This window comes from Tilletiopsis washingtonensis (genome assembly GCF_003144115.1).
Source record: "Tilletiopsis washingtonensis strain MCA 4186 unplaced genomic scaffold FA09scaffold_14, whole genome shotgun sequence".
Classification (NCBI taxonomy): domain Eukaryota; kingdom Fungi; phylum Basidiomycota; class Exobasidiomycetes; order Entylomatales; genus Tilletiopsis; species Tilletiopsis washingtonensis.
Window position 1 is genome coordinate 421,385 of NW_020312011.1, and position 20,416 is coordinate 441,800.

At 66.7% G+C, this 20,416-nt stretch overlaps 6 protein-coding genes across 6 annotated transcripts; 3 read left to right on the forward strand and 3 right to left on the reverse strand.

Moving 5' to 3' along the window:
- The first annotated feature begins 42 nt into the window (after nucleotides 1-42).
- Nucleotides 43-2,726, forward strand: FA09DRAFT_330792 (phenylalanyl-tRNA synthetase subunit beta). Its single transcript, XM_025742748.1, has 8 exons — nucleotides 43-147; nucleotides 207-262; nucleotides 330-394; nucleotides 453-582; nucleotides 793-1,304; nucleotides 1,359-1,764; nucleotides 1,817-2,201; nucleotides 2,256-2,726. The coding sequence occupies exons 1-8, from the start codon at nucleotides 90-92 to the stop codon at nucleotides 2,690-2,692; spliced, it is 2,049 nt and encodes a 682-aa protein (XP_025597438.1). The 5' UTR covers nucleotides 43-89; the 3' UTR covers nucleotides 2,693-2,726.
- A 204-nt stretch (nucleotides 2,727-2,930) lies between these two features.
- Nucleotides 2,931-4,684, reverse strand: FA09DRAFT_339641 (hypothetical protein; the record flags this gene model as incomplete). Its single annotated transcript, XM_025744236.1, has 2 exons — nucleotides 2,931-4,040; nucleotides 4,097-4,684. 2 exons carry the CDS (start codon nucleotides 4,682-4,684, stop codon nucleotides 2,931-2,933), a joined length of 1,698 nt encoding a protein of 565 aa, XP_025597439.1.
- A 771-nt stretch (nucleotides 4,685-5,455) lies between these two features.
- Nucleotides 5,456-7,969, forward strand: FA09DRAFT_330794 (hypothetical protein). Its single transcript, XM_025742749.1, has 2 exons — nucleotides 5,456-6,052; nucleotides 6,223-7,969. Exons 1-2 carry the CDS (start codon nucleotides 5,560-5,562, stop codon nucleotides 7,548-7,550), a joined length of 1,821 nt encoding a protein of 606 aa, XP_025597440.1. The 5' UTR covers nucleotides 5,456-5,559; the 3' UTR covers nucleotides 7,551-7,969.
- FA09DRAFT_62653 (hypothetical protein) lies at nucleotides 7,607-10,662 on the reverse strand. The gene is made up of 4 exons (XM_025745751.1): nucleotides 9,281-10,662; nucleotides 9,068-9,223; nucleotides 7,846-9,013; nucleotides 7,607-7,790 (listed from the first exon to the last, which is right to left on the reverse strand). Exons 1-4 carry the CDS (start codon nucleotides 10,539-10,541, stop codon nucleotides 7,664-7,666), a joined length of 2,712 nt encoding a protein of 903 aa, XP_025597441.1. The 5' UTR covers nucleotides 10,542-10,662; the 3' UTR covers nucleotides 7,607-7,663.
- Nucleotides 10,663-14,423: 3,761 nt separating this feature from the next.
- FA09DRAFT_361447 (cytochrome P450) lies at nucleotides 14,424-17,315 on the forward strand (the record flags this gene model as incomplete). The annotated part of the gene is made up of 14 exons (XM_025745356.1): nucleotides 14,424-14,677; nucleotides 14,954-15,105; nucleotides 15,171-15,420; nucleotides 15,482-15,573; nucleotides 15,627-15,677; nucleotides 15,735-15,856; nucleotides 15,918-16,059; nucleotides 16,116-16,173; nucleotides 16,230-16,452; nucleotides 16,512-16,621; nucleotides 16,689-16,704; nucleotides 16,772-16,928; nucleotides 16,982-17,121; nucleotides 17,197-17,315. The coding sequence occupies 14 exons, from the start codon at nucleotides 14,424-14,426 to the stop codon at nucleotides 17,221-17,223; spliced, it is 1,794 nt and encodes a 597-aa protein (XP_025597442.1). The 3' UTR covers nucleotides 17,224-17,315.
- An 86-nt stretch (nucleotides 17,316-17,401) lies between these two features.
- FA09DRAFT_62754 (Pkinase-domain-containing protein) lies at nucleotides 17,402-20,159 on the reverse strand. The gene is made up of 6 exons (XM_025745752.1): nucleotides 18,694-20,159; nucleotides 18,179-18,629; nucleotides 18,044-18,112; nucleotides 17,827-17,943; nucleotides 17,668-17,760; nucleotides 17,402-17,601 (listed from the first exon to the last, which is right to left on the reverse strand). Exons 1-6 carry the CDS (start codon nucleotides 20,014-20,016, stop codon nucleotides 17,543-17,545), a joined length of 2,112 nt encoding a protein of 703 aa, XP_025597443.1. The 5' UTR covers nucleotides 20,017-20,159; the 3' UTR covers nucleotides 17,402-17,542.
- Nucleotides 20,160-20,416: the final 257 nt, after the last annotated feature.

Consider the following 20,416-nt stretch of genomic DNA (forward strand, 5'->3'; position numbering starts at 1 on the left):
GGCTGGCCTTAGCGCGGCGCAACCCCGACTCTCGGCTGCGACCTTCTGGCATCTCCCACCCGCTCCTCCACCACCGCACTGCCGCCGCCATGCCGACTGTCAGCGTCGACAAGGAGCGCTTCTACGCCTCGCTCGGGCGCCAGTACAGTGCGTGGCGCCAGGCTGTCGCTGCCGCCCGGCGCGCATGCTGACCCCCGCGCCTGCAGCGCGCGACGAGTTCGACGAGCTGTGCTTCCAGTTCGGCATCGAGCTCGACGACGATGTGCGTTGCTGTGGTGCAGCTGCGGACATCTCTGAGCTACGCCGCTCACGCATCGCCTCTCACACAGACTACAGAGGCCGTCAAGGGCACGGCCGAGCGCCCCACGCTCAAGATTGACATTCCCGCCAACCGGTGCGCTGCGCCGCAAGTGCCGCGAGAGGCGCGCAGCTGATGCAGGTGTGCCACACAGCTACGACCTGCTCTGCCACGAGGGCATCTCGCGCGCCCTGCGTGTCTTCCTGGGGCAGATTCCGCAGCCGCAACTGCGCCTCGTGCAGCCCGCCGACGGCAAGCTCATCGAGTGCAACGTGCGCGAGAGCGTGAGTAGCGCGGCGCAGCAGCGGGCGTGCAGCAGAGGGGTATGCAGAGGGCGCACGCGAGCATGGACGAGTGGCAAGCTGCGGGCTGTGGCGACAAGCTGCGTCTGTGATGCATCAGAGGGTGCAGCTGGCTGTGGTTGCTGTTCATGCCGGGGCCCTGGACGCCGGGCACGTGTGAGTCTTCGCCGGGCACTGACACGCTGGCCGCAGGTTGCCGATGTGCGGCCGTTTGTCTCGTGCGCCGTGCTGCGCAACATCAAATTCACGCCCGAGTCGTACGCGTCCTTCATCGACCTGCAGGACAAGCTGCACCAGAATCTCGGGCGGCGCCGCACGCTGCTCTCCATGGGCACGCACGACCTCGACACGATCGCTGGGCCCTTCACATACGAGGCACTGCCGCCGCCAGAGATTGTGTTCGCGCCCTTGAACCGGCCCGGCGAGGTCATGGACGGCAACAAGCTCATGACGGTGCTGGAGGGCGACCGCAACCTCAAGGCCTACCTGCCCATCATCCGCGACAAGCCGCTCTACCCGGTCATCCTCGACGCGCAGCGCACCGTCTGCTCGCTGCCGCCCATCATCAACTCGGAGCACTCGAAGATCACGCTCAACACGACCAACGTGTTCATCGACATGACGGCCACTGATCGCACGAAGATGGCGTACGCCCTCGTCATTCTCGTGGCCATGTTCGCTGAGCACTGCGCCGAGCCCTTCACGTGAGTCGATTTAAGGCATGCCTGCGCCCGAGAGATGCTCATATTCCCTCGCAGCATCGAGCCTGTCAAGGTCGTGCTTCCCGACGGCAGCTCACATCTCACGCCCGACCTCTCGCCGCGGCGCACGACGGCGCGCATCTCCTACATCAACTCGTGCACCGGCCTGGGCCTCGACGGGCCAGCCATGGCGAAGCTGCTGGAGCGCATGGGCCACGGCGCCTCGGTGTCGAGCGAGAACGCCGACGAGCTGGTCGTCGATGTGCCGGCGACACGGCCAGACGTGATGCACGAGTGCGACCTGATGGAGGATGTGGCAGTGGCCTACGGCTTCGACAACCTGCCGCGCCGCTTTCCCAGCACCAACACGGTGGCGCAGCCGCTGCCCATTAACAAGCTCGGCGATCTTGTGCGCCGGGAATGTGCCTACTCGGGCTGGACGGAGGTGCTGCCGCTGATTCTGGTGAGTCTGACCGCCTGTTAGCGCCCGAAACGCTGCTCATCTGCTGCGCAAGTGCTCGCACGATGAGAACTTCGCATCACTGCGGCGCAAGGACGACGGCACGACTGCCATTGTGCTTGAGAACCCCAAGACGGCAGAGTACCAGGTGGTGCGCACGTCCTTGCTGCCCGGCCTGCTCAAGACGATCCGCGAGAACCGCTCGCACTCGCTGCCGCTGCGGACATTCGAGGTGTCGGACGTGGCGTTCAAGGACGAGAACGAGCCGGAGCGCTGTGCCTCCAACGAGCGCCGTGTCGCAGCCGTGTACTGCGACAAGAGCGCCAGCTTCGAGGTGGTGCACGGCCTGCTGGACAAGCTGATGCGCGCCCTCGACGTGCCGCGCCTCGCGATGGGCGATGCGGGCAAGCAGAAGGGCTACTGGATCGAGGAGGCAGAGAGTGAGTCGCGCGCACGGCATGCAGACGCTGGCAGACAGCTCATCGCGCGCACAGACCCCACGTTCTTCCCCGGCCGCGCCGCCAAGATCTTCTTCCGGCCAGGGCCTGGCGCCTCTGCCGCCGCGAGCAGCTCTGCCGCCAAGGCCGTCGAGCTGCCGTCCGAGCTGCCGCCGGCGTCCGAGTCTGCCTCGGTGCCGCTGCCACAACAAGCGTCTGGCGCCGCCGCCGAGGCGTCAAAAGCAAAGAGCAGCGACAGCGACAAGGGCCCGTTGGCCTCCGTCGCCGACACGCTCGGCCGTGCACTCGCCGACGTCACTTCGGCCGCGTCAGAGGCCTCGTCGGGCCTCAAGCGCCGCCTGCACTCCGCGTCGCACCCGAGCGGCGCCGTCGAGATCGGCACGCTCGGCGTCGTGCACCCCGAGGTGCTCAAGGCGTTCGAGATCGACTACCCGTGCAGCGCCATGGAGTTCGACCTCGAGCCCTTCCTGTAGCATCGGCGCGCGCTAATAGAGAGCATTAGCTAGAGCGAGCGGGATGTGGGGCTTCCGAGGACGGGTGAGTCGCGCATGACGGAGGTGACTTGGCATGATGTGAGGAGGTATACATGATGTGGACGGGAATGGCGGCGCGTGTGGAGGGGGTGGCGGAGGGGGGAGCGTACGCGGCCAGCTGCGATCTTGCGAAGGCGGGCCGCAGCGTCACTTGAGGACCAGGGCAGCGGCGCGCAGCTTAGTCGAAGGCACGGCCGGTGCTTGGGTCGGGCACGTTTGCGAGCCACTTGTACACGAGCTGGATCTCTTCGCGCGCCTGGTGCGCCGTCTGCACCGACGAGGCGACGAGGTTGCTCATGCCGGCCATGTTCTGCTCGAGCGTCTGCACGCGCATGTGGAGAGCCGCATTCTCCTGCGTCAGACGCGCGGCGTCGCCGTTGGCCGGCGCCGGCGCAGGCGCAGCGACGACGCCGTTCGAGTGTGGCGCCGCCTGGCTCTCGACGCGCGTCTCGAGCGCAGTCAGCGTGGCGCGCAGCTGGGCGACATCGCCGTCGACGCGCCGGATGAGCTCGGACATGCGCGAGTTGACGGTCTGGTCGAGGCGTCCGCAGATGCGCGAAATCATCTCTGCCTGGTCGACGACGGGCCCAGCTGCAGGCGCGGCCGGCGGAGCCATGGGCGCTGGAGAGTGCGTCGAGGAGAGCGTCGGAGTGCTGGTGCCCATGGCGCGGCGCTTGGCCGCGCGCTGCTGCTGTCGCTCGCGCGCCTGCTCCTGCGCATTCTCGATGGCGACGCGCACGATCTCCTCGAGGTCGCCGTGCAGCGAGTTGATCTGCGAGTCCGTGTCGCTGCGGTACGAGTCCACCTCGACTTTGAGCTCCTTGATCTTCTCGAGGAGCTTCTCGTGCGTCTTCTCCGTCACTGCCGGCGTTGCTGTCGACGACGCCGCCGTCGCATCTGCCCTCGGCCCAGTCGGTACGCCTGTGACAGCTGCAAGCGCAGCAGCCATCGACCTCGGCGCGGCTGGAACTGTCGCAGTCGACGCAGCGGACGTGGAGGGCGCGGCAGACGTGGAGGGCGCAGCGGACGTAGAGGGCGCGGCGGACGAAGAGGGCGCAGTCGAGAGTGCTGCAGGCGGAGGTCCGGACGGCGGCGGCGGCGCAGACGCGCGAGCGGACTCCAGCAGGCGACGGAAGGCGGCGTGGTACGCCTCCTTGGTCGCTGCCGCATCCTGCTGCGCCTTCTCGGCGCGGTCCTTGAAGAGACCATGGTTCGCCATCTGCACGGCGTACTCGGCGTCGCTGAGGCTGCCGCGCTCCGTACGAGCAGCACGCAGAGCGGCGCGCGCCTGCAGACAGTGTTAGAGAAGCGAGGCCACGCGACAGCAGCAGCAGCAGCACTCACCTCATTGTCCCTGACGCGCGCGTCTGCGTGCCTATCTCCCGCCTCCACCAGCTGCTGCACGAGCGTCGTCAAGCTGCTGCTGCTCGTGCCGCTGCCGCCGGCGCCGGCGCTGCTGCTGCTGATGCTCCTGACGTGCGGTTCGCCGCTGCGGGCGTCGCTGCTGCTGTTCGTCCTGACATGCGCCTCGCTGCTGCGAGCGTCGCTGCTCCTGTCGATGGTGGCGCGCGGAGGAGGAGGACGAGCATCGGTGCTGACAGTGCGAGGGCGAGCGTCGGTGCTAGCGGTGCGCGGCGCGGCAGACGGACGAGGCGGCGGCGGGTCGTAGGGCGGAAGCGGCGCCGGACGGGCGCTGGTGCTGCTGCTGCGCCACGACTCGCTGCGCTCGCGCTCGTGCCGCACGTCGTCGCGGCCGCGCTCGCGCTCGTCTGCCGTGCGCGACGGCGGACGGCCCCAGCTGTCGTCGCGGCGAGCGCCGTAGTTGCCGTAGCTGCTGCTGCTGCCTTCGCGGCTGTAGCTGCCGCTGACGTCGCGGCGCAAGCTGCCATCGCGCCGCGCATCGGTGCCGTCGTACGGCGAACGGTACGACATGGCGGGACAGCGAGCTCGCTGCGAGCGAGAGCGCTACGCTCGTGCAGCTGCGAGGTCAGAACTGCGACGAGCAGAGCAGGCGTGCGTGCGTAGACGATATCACGAGCGCTGCCGAGTGCGAATGGCGTGCGTCGAGACGAGGCGATGCTGGCAAACGGGCAGGTGCGAGGGCGTGGAGGACACCTACGGTGCGACTGCAGGGGCGCAGTGTCGATGCGGGTGCGCTGTGCTGCTGGTGTGCCGTCTTCGTGCTGCGGATGCGCCGTGCTGCGGGCGCGCCGTGCTGCTGATGTGCCGTGCTGCGCGTGCACGGTGTCGATGCTCGAGCGCCGCACTGCGGTGTGCTCGAGTGGAGCGTGCCGGAGGACAGGAAGAGAGAGATGCGAGGCGCGACCGAGAGGGCGGCAGCTGCGCTTGGGCCGGCGGCCGAGCGTGACTGCGCGAGCTGAGCAAGCTGAGCGAGCTGAGTGGGCGCCACGCGTCGTCGGTCCGCCAGCGCGCGCGCCTCGCTGCCGGAGGAGGGAGGAGGTGCGGAAGGCGGACTGCGCGATGGACGAGAGGGCGTGGCCGGACGGGAAGAGGGCGAGTGTGGTGGACGGGAAGAGGGCGCAAGGCGCTTGCGGCGCGACGGCGCCCTCCCCTTTGTCTGTGCCGCTGCTGCAGCCGAGCCGCCGCGCGCGCCGCGTCACGTGCGATGGCGGCGCACGGCCTCCAGCGAGTCTTCCAGCCGGCACAAAGACAGCGCCGCGCTTCTTCCCACCCATCACCGCCTCCTCCTCCTCCCCTCCTCCATCCATTCCTCCGCTTCTCTCTCTGCCTCCCTTCTCGCTTGACAAACCGCCGCACCTCCTTCCTCTGCGCTGCAGCCTCGCGCCATGTCCGCCTCGCGCGGCCGCGCCCGCAGCGCCCGCGCAGACGACGCCGAGATGCGCTCCGTCTCGCCGGCACCCGTGCCGCGCGGCCGCCAGGCCAGCCGCAGCGCCGACAGCATGAGCAGAAGCAGGAGTCGCAGCCGCAGCTACACTCGCTCCCGCTCCCGCTCCTACTCGCCTCGGCCACGTCGTTCGCCCCGCGGCTCGCGCTCGCGCTCACGCAGCTACACGCGCTCCTACACGCGCAGCTACACTCGCTCTCTCTCTCGCAGCCGTTCTCGCAGCCGCTCTTCTCGAAGCCGCAGCCGATCTAGGAGTCCGCGTCGTTCGCGCTCGCCTTTGCCAGTGCGCAGCGGGCGACGGCGAGATGAGGAGGAAGACGAGCGCACGGCGGTGGAGGTGGAGGGCATCGAGCGGGGCGTGCGGGAGGGGCAGATGCACTACATCTTTCGCGCGTACGGACAGGTCGATGAGGTCGTCATGCCGCGCTTTGATGGTGAGTTGGTGCTGCCACTGAGAGGGAGCGGGTCGTGGGGCAGAGGCAGCAGACAGAAGCTGGGAGCATGAAGAGGCAGCAGTTGGCCAGCCGATGCATGTATGCGCCAGGCATCGAGCGACATCTTGCTGCGCTCGAAAGCGCAAGGTGCTCACATCGCTCCTCCACAGGCCGTTCCGACGTCGGCATTGCCCACGTCGTCTACACTCGCGCCTCTGAGGCGCGGCGTGCCGCCACCGCCATGCACAAGGGCCACATTGGCGGCAGCACGATCTACGTGCGCGCCGTTGCGCCTCCTCGCAATCGCGCGCCGCCTCTTCGTGCGCCTCCTGCGCCTCACCATCGCGACGAGCGGCGTGCGCCTCTTCCCTTCCGCGACGAGCGAGGTGCACCCCCACGTACGGCTCGCGGCGCGGAGCGCGGATACGCAGAGGTGCCGCCGCGCCGCAACTATGGCGAGGAGCGCGAGCGGCGTACCGCATTGCCCGACGAGCGTCGACGATACGAAGACGACGATCGACGCTACGCTTCCTCGCGCCACGAGCGTGGCGCGCGCGACTTGCCGCCGCACCATGCGCGTGCCGCTGGTCTGGGAGGAAGCACAGGAGTCGACAGCTATCGGCCCGAGTATCCTTCCTCCTCCTCCTCCTCTCGGCGTCGTGATGAGCCCCTGCCGCCGCCACGAGAGCGCGGCTGGGGTCCGACACGCGATGCCTCACGTGCTGTGCCCTCCATGCCTGCGCGTCGCGAACGAAGGCCGACGCCTGAGGTGCCGCCGGAGCAGCGCGGGCCCAATGGCCGCATCTACGGGCCCGACAAGCCGTTCCCGAAGCGCGCCGACGTGAGCATTCGAGGCACTGCCAGGCCTGTCTCTGCTTCTGCTGCACCAGCAAGCAAAGAGGCTGGCTCGCCGGCAGACGGCGATGCCGAGATGGCCGATGCGGCAGCGACGAAGGCGCCGCCTCCTCCACCAACTGCACCTGCAGTGGCGAGACGCGCCACGCCTCCGCCGGCGGTGCGAGCGGCCACGAGAAGCCTGGGCGCCGCCGTGGGCGCGCTGCTGAGGGGCGGCCGTGCGCCGCGAGGCCGCGGCGGCGCCCTGGCGCTGCGAGGCTCGGCCAGACGCGTGCCGCGAGAGGAGGAGCAGAAGGAGCCGCACGCACCGCCGCTGGAGCAGACGAATGGTGAGGCAGGCAAGGCAGACGAGCAGATGCAAGACTCTCCCTCGACGACGGCGCCTTCGGCTGCTGCTGCTGCATCGCCGGCAAGTGCGGCAGCTGCATCTGCGCCGCCGCCGCCGTCGTCAAACGTGCAGAACGACGCTGCACCGACACCTGCTGCAGCGACGACGGAGGCGGCGGCGGCGGCAGTGGAGAAGGCAGAGCCACACCTCGAGGCACCGTCATCGTTGCCGCCACCGCCCGGTCCCGCACCGCCGCCGCCGCCGACGGTGGCGCAGGCATCGCAGGGGCACGAGGCGCTGCAGACGGAGACGTGAGCGTGCCGCCTTTCCGCTTCGATCATCAGATGCGCGGCGAGAGAGACAGGAGAAGAGCGAGACAGACATCACGCAGCGCCCGCTCAAATGCCATGAGACTGCCCCCCCCCGCTCTATGCCTCGCCTCCCTCAGCCGCCATATCCTCGGGCGCCTCGGGCGCGCGCTGTCCCTTAGTGCCGGCCTCCTCAGTGTCGTCCACGCCTTCGTGCTCCGTGTCTGCGGTGTAGACCGTGTCGTCGCTGCGAGTAGCGTCAGCAAAGATCAGTGGCGCCAGCACCCGCGCCTGTCACGCACCTCGACGGATGCGACGGCGGCGGTGATCTGCCCTCCTGTGCCCGCACCGCGCATACTTTCTCGAGGGCATCGTCGATGAGTGCCTTGCACTTCCGGAGCTCGCCCTTCTTGATGTCATCTTCGGTCCTGCCCAGCTGGATGGCGACCTCGTTGAGCTTGCCGGCGTGACTAAGGTCGATAAGGCGCACGTGAAGAAGCATACTCATCCTCCAAGCCGTGCGTGACTGCAGCGAGGGCGATGACAAAAACGAGGACGGCGAGGCAAATTCGACGCTGACCGGAGGAGATGCAGCGGACCGAGACTTCAGCTCGCTCTTCATGCTCAGCCTCACACACACATTGTCGAGACGTATGTCGTGGTGAGCGTAGCCACGAGAGTGAAGAGCAGCGACATGGCTTGTGAGCTGATCTTTGAGTTGCGAGGCGAACCCGAGTTCGAGGAACTCGGAGAGCAGCTCGGAGTCGAGTGATCTGCCGACGTCTTCGAAGATCAGTGCGCCCGTGTCGCCGTGGACACCGAGGAGCTTCGGCAGCACGCTGCCTTGCAGCGCCTTGAGCTCCTGGTAGAGCTTCTCTTCTTCCTCGAGCAACTTGTGGCGGCGACCCTGCTTGGCGACGATCGGGGTGTGGCCGGGAGTCGAGCAGGTGCGCGCTGCACAGCCCGGCAGCGCGTTGCGCCGCTGGATCATGTCCACGCAGAAGATCTGGCCGGGCTGGGGCCGAGGCCCGACGGAGACGCATCCTTGGTGCGCGGTGCCCGTGCGTCCTTCCGCAAAAGGGTCGTCGCAGTACGAGACCATGGCGCGGTGCGAGACCATGGTGCGCTCGATGGCCTGCGCGCCAAATGCGGCACCGCTGATGCCGAGACCGGGCGGCGCAGGCGGCTCTTCTCCCTGCCCTGCGTTCGAGGTGCCGGCGCCTTTCTCTTCGCTCCCTCCCTCGTTGTCTTCACCTTGCTCTTCCCTCTCTCCCTCGGTGCCGTCGCCTTGCTCGCCACTCTCTCTCTCAGCGCCCTGTCGTTGTTGCTGCTTCATGGCCTCGATCGCTGCGAGCGCTGCGAGCAGCTCTGCCACCGCAGTGCTGAGTCGAAACGGCTTGCGCGGTGGAGAGCTTGAGAAGACGTGACTGGCCTCGAGGGCGAGCCCTGTGAGAGCCATCGTCATGTTGCCTGGAGCCGGGTCAGCGCTTGTCGGTGCCAGAGACAGCAACAACAGCAACTCACGGTCCTGCACCACGACGCAGGTTTCACCTGACGGCTCTTCGTACTCTGCAGCCGAGTGGGCAAAGATCGTCTCGTGCGCAGCAACGTCGAACTGGAAGCGCGAGTCGCGGCCTTCCGCTGTGCTGGTCTTGACCTCCATGAACAGTATCTCTTCGCCTGTGGTGGAGCAGGGTCAGAAGGAGGTACGCAGTGCGAAGCCTCAAAATGGCTCACCAGTCAATACCAGCGCAGAGGTCGCTGCGGTCCCGGCAATATACTTGAGGACCTGGGTGCGCAGTTGCTGCTGGCCGCTGACGCTGGTAGGCGTCCCGGTCCCGGCGGCCTCCTCGCCCGTACGTGAACGCCTTGCACGCTTCTCGGCGCGCTTTGCGTTGCTGCTGCTCGAGAAGGTCTGCACGAGGAACTCACGCGTTACCCACGGCTTGATCTCCACGACCATGATGATCGTCCACGTCTCTCCATCCGGCATGCGACGCAGGAGATAGAAGTCGGGCTCCCCCTTCATGTCCGGCTGCTCAGAGAGCACATATCTGCCGAGCGTCTTTTCGCGCGTCCAGAAAAGGAGCGGCGCGATCTGCTCGCCGGCATCGCCTGTCGCAGCGTAGCGTAGAATGACGTTCGAGGCTGCGAGCACGCCTTGCTGCAGTCTCGCTTGCAGGTCGCCCTCTTCCGCCCAATGCTGGTGTGTGTGAAGCGTCTTGCGCGGTGCGGCGTCTGTGATGAGCGAAGACGAGGCCGACGGACGAGAGTTAGATTTGAGCTGCCTGATGCTGCGCTCTTGCGCTGCCTCGAGCGCGTCTTGGCGCCGGCAAGCCAGGTCTGCTTGCTGCTGCACCATGAAGTTGAGCGGCGCAGACATGGCGAACGGCGCCAACGAAGTGCTCGATCCGAGCTCCGCTACGATAGGTAGATACGACAAGCAGAGCCAGGATTCTCCGTGGGCATCGCCAGGCACGTCACGCGCGGCAAGCAAGTGGTTGAGGGCCGACGCCAGAAGCTCATCGATGCGACGCCCGAGAAGCGTCTCGCTTGCAGCCCGTGGCGAGGCTGCCCGGAGTGACGTGGCTGCTTCCCCAGTGTCAGACGCGACTCGCAGCATGTTCGGCAGCAGCGACAGATCGAGCTTCGCGGAGAGGGTGACGAGCTCGATGGAGTCCGTTTGTTCGCTGATCTTATTGTTCCGCTTCTTGCGGTACGCCTGCATGCCTGCGACAGTGAATGGTTCGGGTAGCTGGACAAATGATCGCCCGGCGGAGGATGGTCCGGCGGATGATCCGGCGGGCGATCTCTTGCTCTTCGATGAGGCGGCAGACGACTTCTTGATGTTCGATGAGCCGGCGACCCTAAGTGCCCCAAAGGTGAGCGCAGGGTGCAACGATTCGAGGTCTTCAGAGGTTGCGAGAGCGAGGCTTGTTGTTGGCACGCGCACGTGCAGCTCGTCGTCCTCGACGAAGGCAACAAAGGCGTGCGGCATGACAGCAGGCTTGATGTGCGAGTGGAAAGCCGGATCTGAACAGCAAGCTAGCCGTCGTCGGTAAGCTGGCGAGACAGCGAAGTACGGCGGCAGCTAAGAGGAGACGCAAAACAGCGAACGTCGGCGGCGGCGGTCGAGTGGCGAGCTGGCTGCTTCTTATGCCGCACGCTCGGCACGACGGACCGGCAAATGCAGCGACGAGGCAGCTGCTTCGTTGAGCGAGAGCTGGTTCGCGCGACCCGATGCAGAGGAGGCAAGGTTTGGGCCCGGATGCCGACGCTGCCAGCGGTTACTACAGCGTGCTTCGTGTGCGCGGTGCAGATGGGAGAGAGCGGCGCGGACGAGGTGCGGGCGTGCGAGGGTCTTGCTGCTGCTGCTGCTGCTGCTGCTGCTGCTGCTGCTGCTGCTGCTGCTGCTGCTGCTGCTGCTGGACGTTGACGTTGAGGAGTGACGCAGTGCAGGGTCTGCAGCGAGGCGTGCGAGGAGCGTCGGACTGTCTTGTGATGCAGAGCGCTGCGCTTGAGCTGGATGTGGTGGTGAGAAGCGACGGAGCGGCGAGGTGCGTGCGCGCGGCGGTGCTCGGCGCTACTGTTCCCACGCCTGGGCCGCTGCGCCCGTTACCCGCCAGGCCCAGCGCTCAGCCAGCGCCAGCGCTCACCGTGCCGCTCACGCGTCAGGCCACATGCAGCACGCAAGGGCAATCTGCTGCCGCTGAGGGGTGGCAGACTGCCGACCGGATGCAGTGCAGCAGTACGGCGCAATAAGAACCAGAATCGGAGAGACCGCTGGGCTTCCTTCTCTGCGCCAGGGAGCAGCACGATGCGCCTCGCCGCTTCGCCCCGCGCCGCACGCGGCGCCACCTGCACACGCCGATGACACGCTCGATGGCCCAGAGGCAAGTATGAGCCGAGTGCGGCTCAGCACCGAGCCGTTTGCCCTTCAAGAGGAGCTGCGATCTAGATGCCGTGCAGCGCCGATCTGACCCACCGCCATCCTGCATCTGCTGCGTGCTGCGCCGGCCCGCCACTCGCCTCTGGCTCCCGCTCTGTGCGCCTACTCTCAGCCGCCCGTGTCGGCGTCTCATCATGCCGCCACAACCCCCCGCTGTGATCGCACACGCCAAATACCATGCGCTGCACCTGCACTTGCCCACCACAAGTCGTCTGCTCGCCACGACGCCGGACCTAGAGCCGCTCCATCCTGCGCTCACCTTCAAAGGTGTTGAATCCGGGCTGGACGTGAGGGAGTTGGTATTCAGCGAGGCCAGCTGTACCGTGTACCGGGCAAAGCGTTGCCAGAACAAGGTGACGACGCCCGAGACGTCGAAAATCTACGTCAAGCTCCTTGACGCCGACCCCTTTCCAGACAGCGGGCTCGACAAGCTGCTCTTGCCGCGCTTCGCGATCGAAGCCTCCGATGGCTCGCCGCGGCCGCGTCTCGCCGCTGAGAGCGTCCTCGAGCGGCGCCTCGACGAGCTCCTGGCCACAACTTTCGCTGCTCTTCTCGCCGGGACTGTAGGCTAGCGCTGCCCGCCACGGGCATCGCGACATTGCTCAGCGACGTAGGGGCGCCGATTGTTCAGTTTGCCGAGTCTGCTCTCCTATCTTTTGCCGCATCGCCGTCCGCGAGCTCAATGCAGTCTAGGCACCAGGCCGTGCTCGAGCGCCCCACACGACAGCTTCAGCCGCACGGCAGGGGGCCGCAGCCGACGGGCCCGTGGAGCTCTGGGCCGCCGCAGCCGACGGAGCAGAGCTACGACAAAAGTGTGTAGCAAGGCGAGGACGACCTGCAAAAGCAGCAGGGACGGCGTCCTGGCCGCATCGAATTGTCTGCTGCTTCATGCGACGCAGGGACAGCTACTCTGTGTCCGCGGTGGGCGACTGCCGCGTCTGACACTGAGCGTGGAGCCATGTCGCAAGGACAAGGCCGATTTCTACCTTGTGTCTCGCGATTCTCGAGGCCGCGCATCTGCGGGACGAGCCGCAGCATGGACCATCATCGGCGTCGTCGCGGCCAGGCCATTCATCCAGAGCCGCCTTCTCGAGCACGCCCTTCTCAACGAGAGGCAGACCTCTCGAGAAGAAGCTTACGCTGCAGAGCCAGGTGCTCTCTGAGGTGACAGCGACTGGCGCAACGTGTGCGCTCGTGATGACGGGGGAGGAGCTCGTGTATATGAGATGCAGAACGAACCGCTCGCAGTCCACGTTCATTGCATCCTGTTTGTCCACTCGGCCGAACATGATATCACGCTATCCGAGCCTTCTGCCTTCTCACCGGTGCACGACCCTGGGTGAAGAAGAGTCGCAGCGATGCGCTCGGAGAGGCCGCAGTACACGCTTCAGTTCTTCGGCAAACAGACTGCTGCGTTACCGCGCAGGCTTGCCGCTGCTCAGCTGCATGCGTGCGTCTGCCCGCCTTTCGCTGTACTGACACAGCGTCCAACATCACAGGCAACCTGACAATGGTGCTCACGGGCAGGGAGACGTGCTGCCGCGCGTGTACGGCAGAGACGAACATGGATCTGCGCTGATACTCGAAGACGTCGGCTCTCCGCTGGACAAGGGGGATGGCGCCATTCTCCTGCACTTGGCTCGCAGCGGGTCCGGCACTCTCCTTCTCGACGCTCTTGAGATGGGGAATGCTAGTGCGTGCGGTAAATGCTCTGCGGCTGAGCAAGGCTTCCGCTAGCACGTCAACAAGCTGCACCAGCTCGAGTAGTCACATGGCGATCTCCACCTCGACAATGTTTGTGTGACCCTCGAGGCGCCCCGTCTACACAAGCCCAAGACGAGCCTGTTCAGCCGCGACTCGCCAGGCAGTGACGGCAGCCCTGTCTCCCGGCGAAAGTCGCCGGTCTTCGGCTCGTCGCCGCAGCTCCAAGCCATCCGGCTCGACGTACGTCTCATCGATCTCGGAAGGGCGAGTCAGCCTCTGAGTCCATCTAAGGTGGAGCGCGACCGGTCTGTCCTGGCCTTCATCCGCGCTGTGATAGAATCAGCGCGCGCCGAGCTGAGCCATCAGGGCAAGGAGCTGCCGGAGCATCCGTCAAGATACGTCTCCTGTCTGCCGGCGAGTTTGAGCTGGCCTTTGCTTACCAGCACTGCCCTACCCGCAGCGACGACACGGTCTCCACTGAACACACTGACCACGCAGATATAGATCACAGCAGCGAGGACGACGACACGGCGGCGAAGGGACCCAGGGCATAGGACACGTGTATTGCGACTGAGGGCGAAAGAGACGTGTTCTCGTGCGAAGGCTTGCAAAGGGTTGCTGTGTGTCACGATGGGCCCTTGCTTAGCTCGAGATCGAGCATAAGCGCGACCCCTAGGCGATCGAGCGGCTCTCCTCATGGCGCGCTCTGCGTCAGCAGCAGGCGCGTCTGGGGCGTGCGCCCGTGGCGACCAGATGGTGCGGGGAGCAGCAGACCAAGAGCCTTGCGCTGACACCTTTTCGTCACGCCACATTCCGGCTGGCGACGCCGGTCCTCACCGCTCGATGCTGCCAGGTTGCGCTGCGCTGCGTGCCAGAGCGCGCTGAGGCGTGGCCAGCATTTGCGAGTGAGGCGAGGCGTCCCCCCTGAGCCGCGGCGCTGAGGCCAAAGCCGCGGAGCAGCGGCATTCAGCAGCGGTGTTGCAGCGCTTGCGCAGCGCCTTCGAAGCGCGAGGCGGCTTGCCTTTGCGGGGTGCAGCACAAGAGCTGCATGCTGCGCTGCTGCCTGTGTGCGCTGTGGAGGCGTGAGGGCGAGGCGCGCCGCGGCGCTTCCGCTCCGCTGCCTCTGGCGCTCCGGCTCGCACCTGATGCTGAGCTGACCTTCTGGCCGGCCGTGGCAGGTGCGCGCTGCCTTCCCGTCCTCATCCTCGCCCATCACGCTCTGCACACATGCTGCTCCTCGCACTCGGCGTGCTCGCATCGCCGCTGCTGCTGCTGCCGCTGGCCTTTGTGCTGGCGGCCGTGTATCGGCGCGTGCTGGCGGCGCTGCGCCTCGACACGTACGCACACCTGCCGCAGCCGCGCCACGCCGACGCCTGGCTGCGCTCCCTCGTCTTTGGCGACCTCGGCGCCGTGCAGCGCGCGCCGCCCGCCGAGCAGCACCTGGCGTGGGGCCGCGAGCTGGGCGATGTCTTTGTCTATCGGTCAGTGCAGGGCGTGGCGGCGACAGGTCGAGGGCGTGCAGCGACATGTGGAGGGCCGCTGCGCCAGAGGGGCTCTGCCGCCGCAAGTGCCCCTTGTGTACGCCTCCTGGCGGAACATCTGCGGGTGTAGGACTGGCTTCGCTCTGGAGCAGACGGGCCAGCGTGTGCGCTGCTCGGCAGCCGGCTCTGCTCTGCGACAGTCCTCACCTCTGGCCAGCCTGTGCTCGGCAGCCGGCTCTGTCAGCCGCCTCGCCGCTGCTGACGCCCCTGGCGCAGCTCCATGTTCTACACGCCGCGCCTCTGGCTCGGCGACGCCGGCGCTCTGAACCACATCCTCGGTGCGGCCCACTCGTACGAATACCCCAAGCCGGGCGACGTGCGGCGCTTCCTCAAGAACCTGCTCGGCGAGGGCGTGCTCGTCGCTGAGGGTGAGAAGCGCCTGTCGAGAGCCCCGCACACATGCCTGTGTGAGCTGACAGACTCTGTCACCCAGGCGACGTGCATCGTCGGCAGCGGCGCATCATCCAGCCGGCATTCAACCTCTCTTCGATCCGCGACCTCACGCCCGTCTTCTTCAAGCATGCCAACCGCACCTCTGCCATTCTGGCGCGCCTCACGGCAGAGACGAGCGAGGCGAAAGATGCGCCTTTCGTGCCGGGCCAGAGCGCACTGAGCGCACAGAAGTGCGGCAAGGGCAGCTTGGTGCTGGATGTCAGCGCCTGGCTGAGCAAGACGACGCTGGAGTGCGTGCGCCTGGGCCTAACTTGACGTCGGACTGGCAAGCTGACACGATCCGGCCCGCAGCATCATCGGCGAAGCTGGCTTTGGCTTCGACTTCAAGGCGATCGACGAGTTCGAGGGCATCGCGAAGGGCGACGATGTCGCTGCTGCATTCAGTCAGTGTGCTTGCGCACGAGAGCGTTCACCGCATCCGCTGACCGAGCGACAGACACGATGATGTCTGCGACGGTGGACATTGGCCTGGTGCAGATCTTGCAGTGTGCGTCCTTCGACGGGCCTCGGCCACGCTCTCGTGTGCTCACCATGCGCTTCGCAGTCTACCTGCAGACGCTGCCGGGCATGGCCTGGGTGCGCGACCTGCCGACGCAGCGCCAGCGCCTGATGCGCGCCACATACGCCGTGCTGGAGCGCTCTTCGCAGCGCATCATTGCAGAGAAAGTGCGCCTCAGTCGTCTGCGTGAGCACGCTGTGCGCTTGCTGACGCTGCAGCCGCCCCTAGCGCGAGGCCATTGCGGCGGAGCTGAGAGAGGCCGCAGGCGAGAGCGAGAAGCAGGCTAGCGGCAAGACGTTCACCAAGGGCGCCTTTGAGGATGCTCGCTCCTCGTCGGGCCGCGACTTGCTGCATCTCATGCTGCGCTCCAGTGGGTCACCAAGGGTGCTGCGCGCCGCGTCTGCGATGCTGATGACGCATGCCCAGACATGGCGTCGGACATCAAGGATTCCGAGCGCCTCTCTGATGCAGAGCTTCTTGGCCAGTGAGAGCGGCCTGCCTCTCGTCGCGTACTGGCGCCCAGCTGATCCTGTTGCGCAGATTGACGACGTTGATCCTCGCAGGCCACGAGACGACGCAGACGCAGCTCTCGTGGTGTCTCTGGGTGCTCTCGTCGCGCCCGGCCATGCAGCAGCGGCTGCGCGACGAGCTGGTGGAGCACTTTGCGGGGCGCGACGAGCTCGACTTTGATGCGCTCAACAACCTCGAGTACCTCGACTTTGTCACAAAGGAGATCATGCGCTACATCTCGCCCGTCGTGGCGGTGCGTGCCGGCAAGACGCGCACAGACGCGTGGCCACTGACATCGCCTGCGCTCTCCAGACTCGTCGCACTCTCGTCAAGGACGACGTGGTGCCGCTCAGCAAGCCGTATCCGCGCAGCGACGGCAAGGGCTCGTTCAGCTACGTCGAGCTCAAGAAGGGCCAAGACGTGTGCGTGCCTTGCGCCCTGCGCATGCCCCTCGTGCATCTGCTGACTGCGTGCCTCTGCGCTGTGTAGCTTCATCCCCATCCAGGTGCGGAGCCTCTCGTTCTCTGGCCCCTGACGTCCTGCTCCTGACCCCGCCTCTCTCCCCCTTGCAGTACATGAACCGCAGCAAGGAGCTCTGGGGCCCCACGGCCGACGAATTTGACCCCGAGCGCTGGCGCAACGTGCCGGAGCAGGCCAAGGCGGCCGGCTTCCCGCTGCATCTCCTCACGTTCATCGAGGGTCCTCGCGGCTGCGTCGGCAACCGATTTGGTGCGTCTTGCCGTGGGCGCGTGCCTGCCGATGATGCTCACACAGCTGCGCAGCCATCACGGAGTTCAAGGCACTGCTGGCCAGCCTGCTGCTCAAGCTGCGCTTCGAGCACATCGAGGGCTGGGAGGTGGAGCAGAAGCAGGGCGTCGTGGTGCGCGGCCGCATCAAGGGACAGGAGGAGCTCGGCATGCAGGTGCGTCGACGTGTCCCTCTCATCGGCAGGTGCTTTGGAGCGGCGGCTGAACGACACTCACTGCCCCCCTCGCAGATGCCGCTGCGCCTTACGTGCGTGTAGATGATTCGACGATGCTCCTTCTCCCTGCCTCGCAACATGCCGCGTTACGCCTGAGCATAGGGCTCTCTGGCCAAGGACTTCTCTGCGCATGGAATGGCATCTCGTTTCGGTGTTTTGCGTAGCTCATTGGGCGTGAGAACGTGTGAGAGACGGAGCGGGAGGCGTTGAAGACTAGAAGATGGAAGGATGCAGGAGAGAAAGAAGACGGGTCGATGTGTGACAAGAAAGGGGCCATGTGCGAGGTCGATCGAGAGGGATCGCCCAGCTGACGGGAGGAGCTTGGCTCGTGTGCACACAGCGCGAGCCAGCCAGACACTGGTCATGAAGCGCTCGGCGCCACGACGAGGTGTCGATGTCCGTCTGCTGCGTTTCCATTCTCTGCGAGCGGCGACACGCGCGAGTCAGCAGGTGAGAGGAGTGTCAAGGCGCGCAGCAAACACGCACCACAGACGGGCGTCGAGAGGAACCAGGGATCCTTGAGGACGTCCTCGGTGAACATGCGGCCCTTGGGGTCGGGGCAGAGCATCTTCTTGAGCACTGCGCGGGGACATGCGTTAGCGACCATTGGCGGTCAGGCTTGCGAGTCACGCCGGAGCCACTCACGAGGTCGACATTCGCGCGGCGAGAGGTTGGAGAGCGGCGAGGGCGCCGAAGAGCCGTGGTAGCCGTGCACGAACTCCTTGAACGTCGGGTCGCTCATCTTGGCGACGCGCCAGGGCACTGCACGACAGCGACTCAGTCAGAGGGCCAGAAGAGGGGGGGGGAAAGAGCCGCGCCCTTAGGGGAGGGCGGGATGGGGGGCGGGGACGAGCGTACGCACACTCCTGGAACTGCATGCAGTAGAACACGACGGCGGCGGCCCAGACATCGACGAGGCGCGCATCGTACTCTGCAAAGGACAGAGTAACACGTCAGCGCCTGGCTCTCCTCCGAGCATCTCGCACATCTCACTCACCCTTGAGCTCAAACTGCTCCGGCGCAATGTACGGCTCGCTGCCGCAGAGGCCCTTTGAGTAGTGCGTGCTCTTCTCCCAGCACATGCGGAACACATCGCTGACGCCAAAGTCGGTGATCTTGATGTGGCCCGTGGCGTCGAGGAGCAGATTCTCGGGCTTGATGTCGCGATGCGCCACGCCCATGCTGTGCAGGTAGTGGATGCCGTGCAGGATCTGGCGGAAACAACACTCGACTTCGCCCTGCGACATGCCGCCGCGCTTGATGGCCGCGTACAGGTCGCCGCCGGGACAGTACTCCATCACCTCGCACCAGTGGCGCTGCTCGTCCTGCACCAGGTCGACCGTCTCCACGATGTTGATGTGGTGCAGCGTCGACGAGATGCAGAACTCCGACGTCAGCTTCTTGACGTACTCCTTTTCCGTCTCGTTCTTTCTGCGCTTGCGGAATTCCTGCGCGAGCGAGTGGCGTCAGCACTCGAGAAGCCGCCATCAACCCCTTGACGGGCAAGCTCACCTTGACGGCATAGAGCTTCTCCTCGCTGCGGTCCCACTTGTGCGCCAGTCTCACAACGGCCGTCGCGCCCTTTCCAATGGCCGCCTTTTCGCACACGCCATACTTTTTCAGCAGGCTTGCCGTCTCCTTGCCGCTCTCGCTGCCCTTCTTGCTGCCGCCGGCGCCGTCGCTCTTGCCCGCCTGGCTCGTGTTGCTGCCGCGGCGCGAGAGCAGCGGCGCGCCCATGATCATGTCGCGCAGCGTCGACGAGGCAGAGCTCTTGGCGTCATCAGGACGCTTCTTGCTCTTGCTGCTCGCTCCTTTGGCTTCCCAGTCGCGCAGCGCCGCCGCCGTGAGGCGCGAGCCGCCCGCCGACGCAGGGTCCTTGGCCTCGCGTTCGGCAGCGTGGGCGGCGCGCGAGGAGCTCTTGACGCTGGCATTGCGGCTCGGCGGCGCGCTCGAGCTGGGACTGGCGCCGCCGTGCTGCAGATGCATGCCCTGCACGGCGTGCATCAGACTCGAGTCAGTCGTCTCGTTGCGCGGCGAGCCCGGCGGCGTCGAGCCGCGGCTGGACGCCGAGCGCCGCGCGACGTCGGGACGCGTGGGCGACGGCCCGCCTGTGCGTGAGGCGCGCTCGTCGTCCTTCGAGCCGCCGCCTGCGGCGGAGGAGAGCATGCGGCGCAGCATGCCGCGGTTGTCCTTTACCTTGTCCTGCACTGGTGCAGCAACTGGCGGCGGCGACGAAGCAGCGGCAGCCACGGGTGGCGCAGCGGCAGTCGAGTCCGGGCCAGAGGCGTGCGGCACATCGCGCAGCGTGTCAGTGCGGCCGTTGACCTTGGTAGTGCCGGCGCCCTTGGGCTGCGGCGACATGGCTCTTGGCGGCGGCGACGCGGCGCGCGAGCTGGCGTTGGACGTCGACGAGCGCGGCGCCGGATCGGGACGCTTGGAGCCGGGCACGCTGGCCGCTGTGCCTTGCGAGCTCGCCACGCCCGTGGTGCCCGCGGCACTGGGCTTGTCGTACGGACTCGCCTCGCGCACCAGCTGCAGCGGCTCGCTCGAGTCGTGGCGCACTACCAGCCCATCGCGCGACTGCGCGCCGCCGAGGCGCCGCTTGGGATACTGTGCGGCGTCGGGCGACGGCGGGCGCGACAGGCCAGACTCGGTGTCGGACGTGTCGGAGAGCATCTCGCGTGCACGCAGGTCGCGCTCGCACGCCGCCTGGCTGAGCCGCGCATCGATGGATGGCCGGCGAGCGGCGAGGTCGGCGGGAAAGCTCGGCACGCTCGACGAGGAGGCGCCCGCCGCGGCGGCGGGCGGAGAGGAGGTGGGTGGCGAAGAAGGCATGGCGGGGCACGGCCGTGCGCGGGCGCGCAGTCGTCAGGGGAGGAGAGACGTCACCGAACGACTGAGGACATGCGTGGCAGAGAGAACGAAGGCAGTGTGAGAGGCGTAGGCGCAGCGCGGGGAGCACAGCGCTGGCAAAGACGCACCGCACACGAAAGAGGACGACGCAAGCGCGACGAGCGCAGGCGCGTGCGCAGCAGCGAGTGGCGCTTACGCTGCGGCAGTGGCGCAGTGCTGGCGAGCACGAGACTCGGATGCCCCAGCAGACGTGCGCTGCTGGTGGTGCACTAGACTCTCGCCCTCTCTCTCGCGCGCCCCGAGGATGCGCAGACGAGGCGCGGCGGCGGCAGAGGCAGGCGACGCGGGCGCAGCAGACGACGGCGGGGGGCGCAGTGAACGA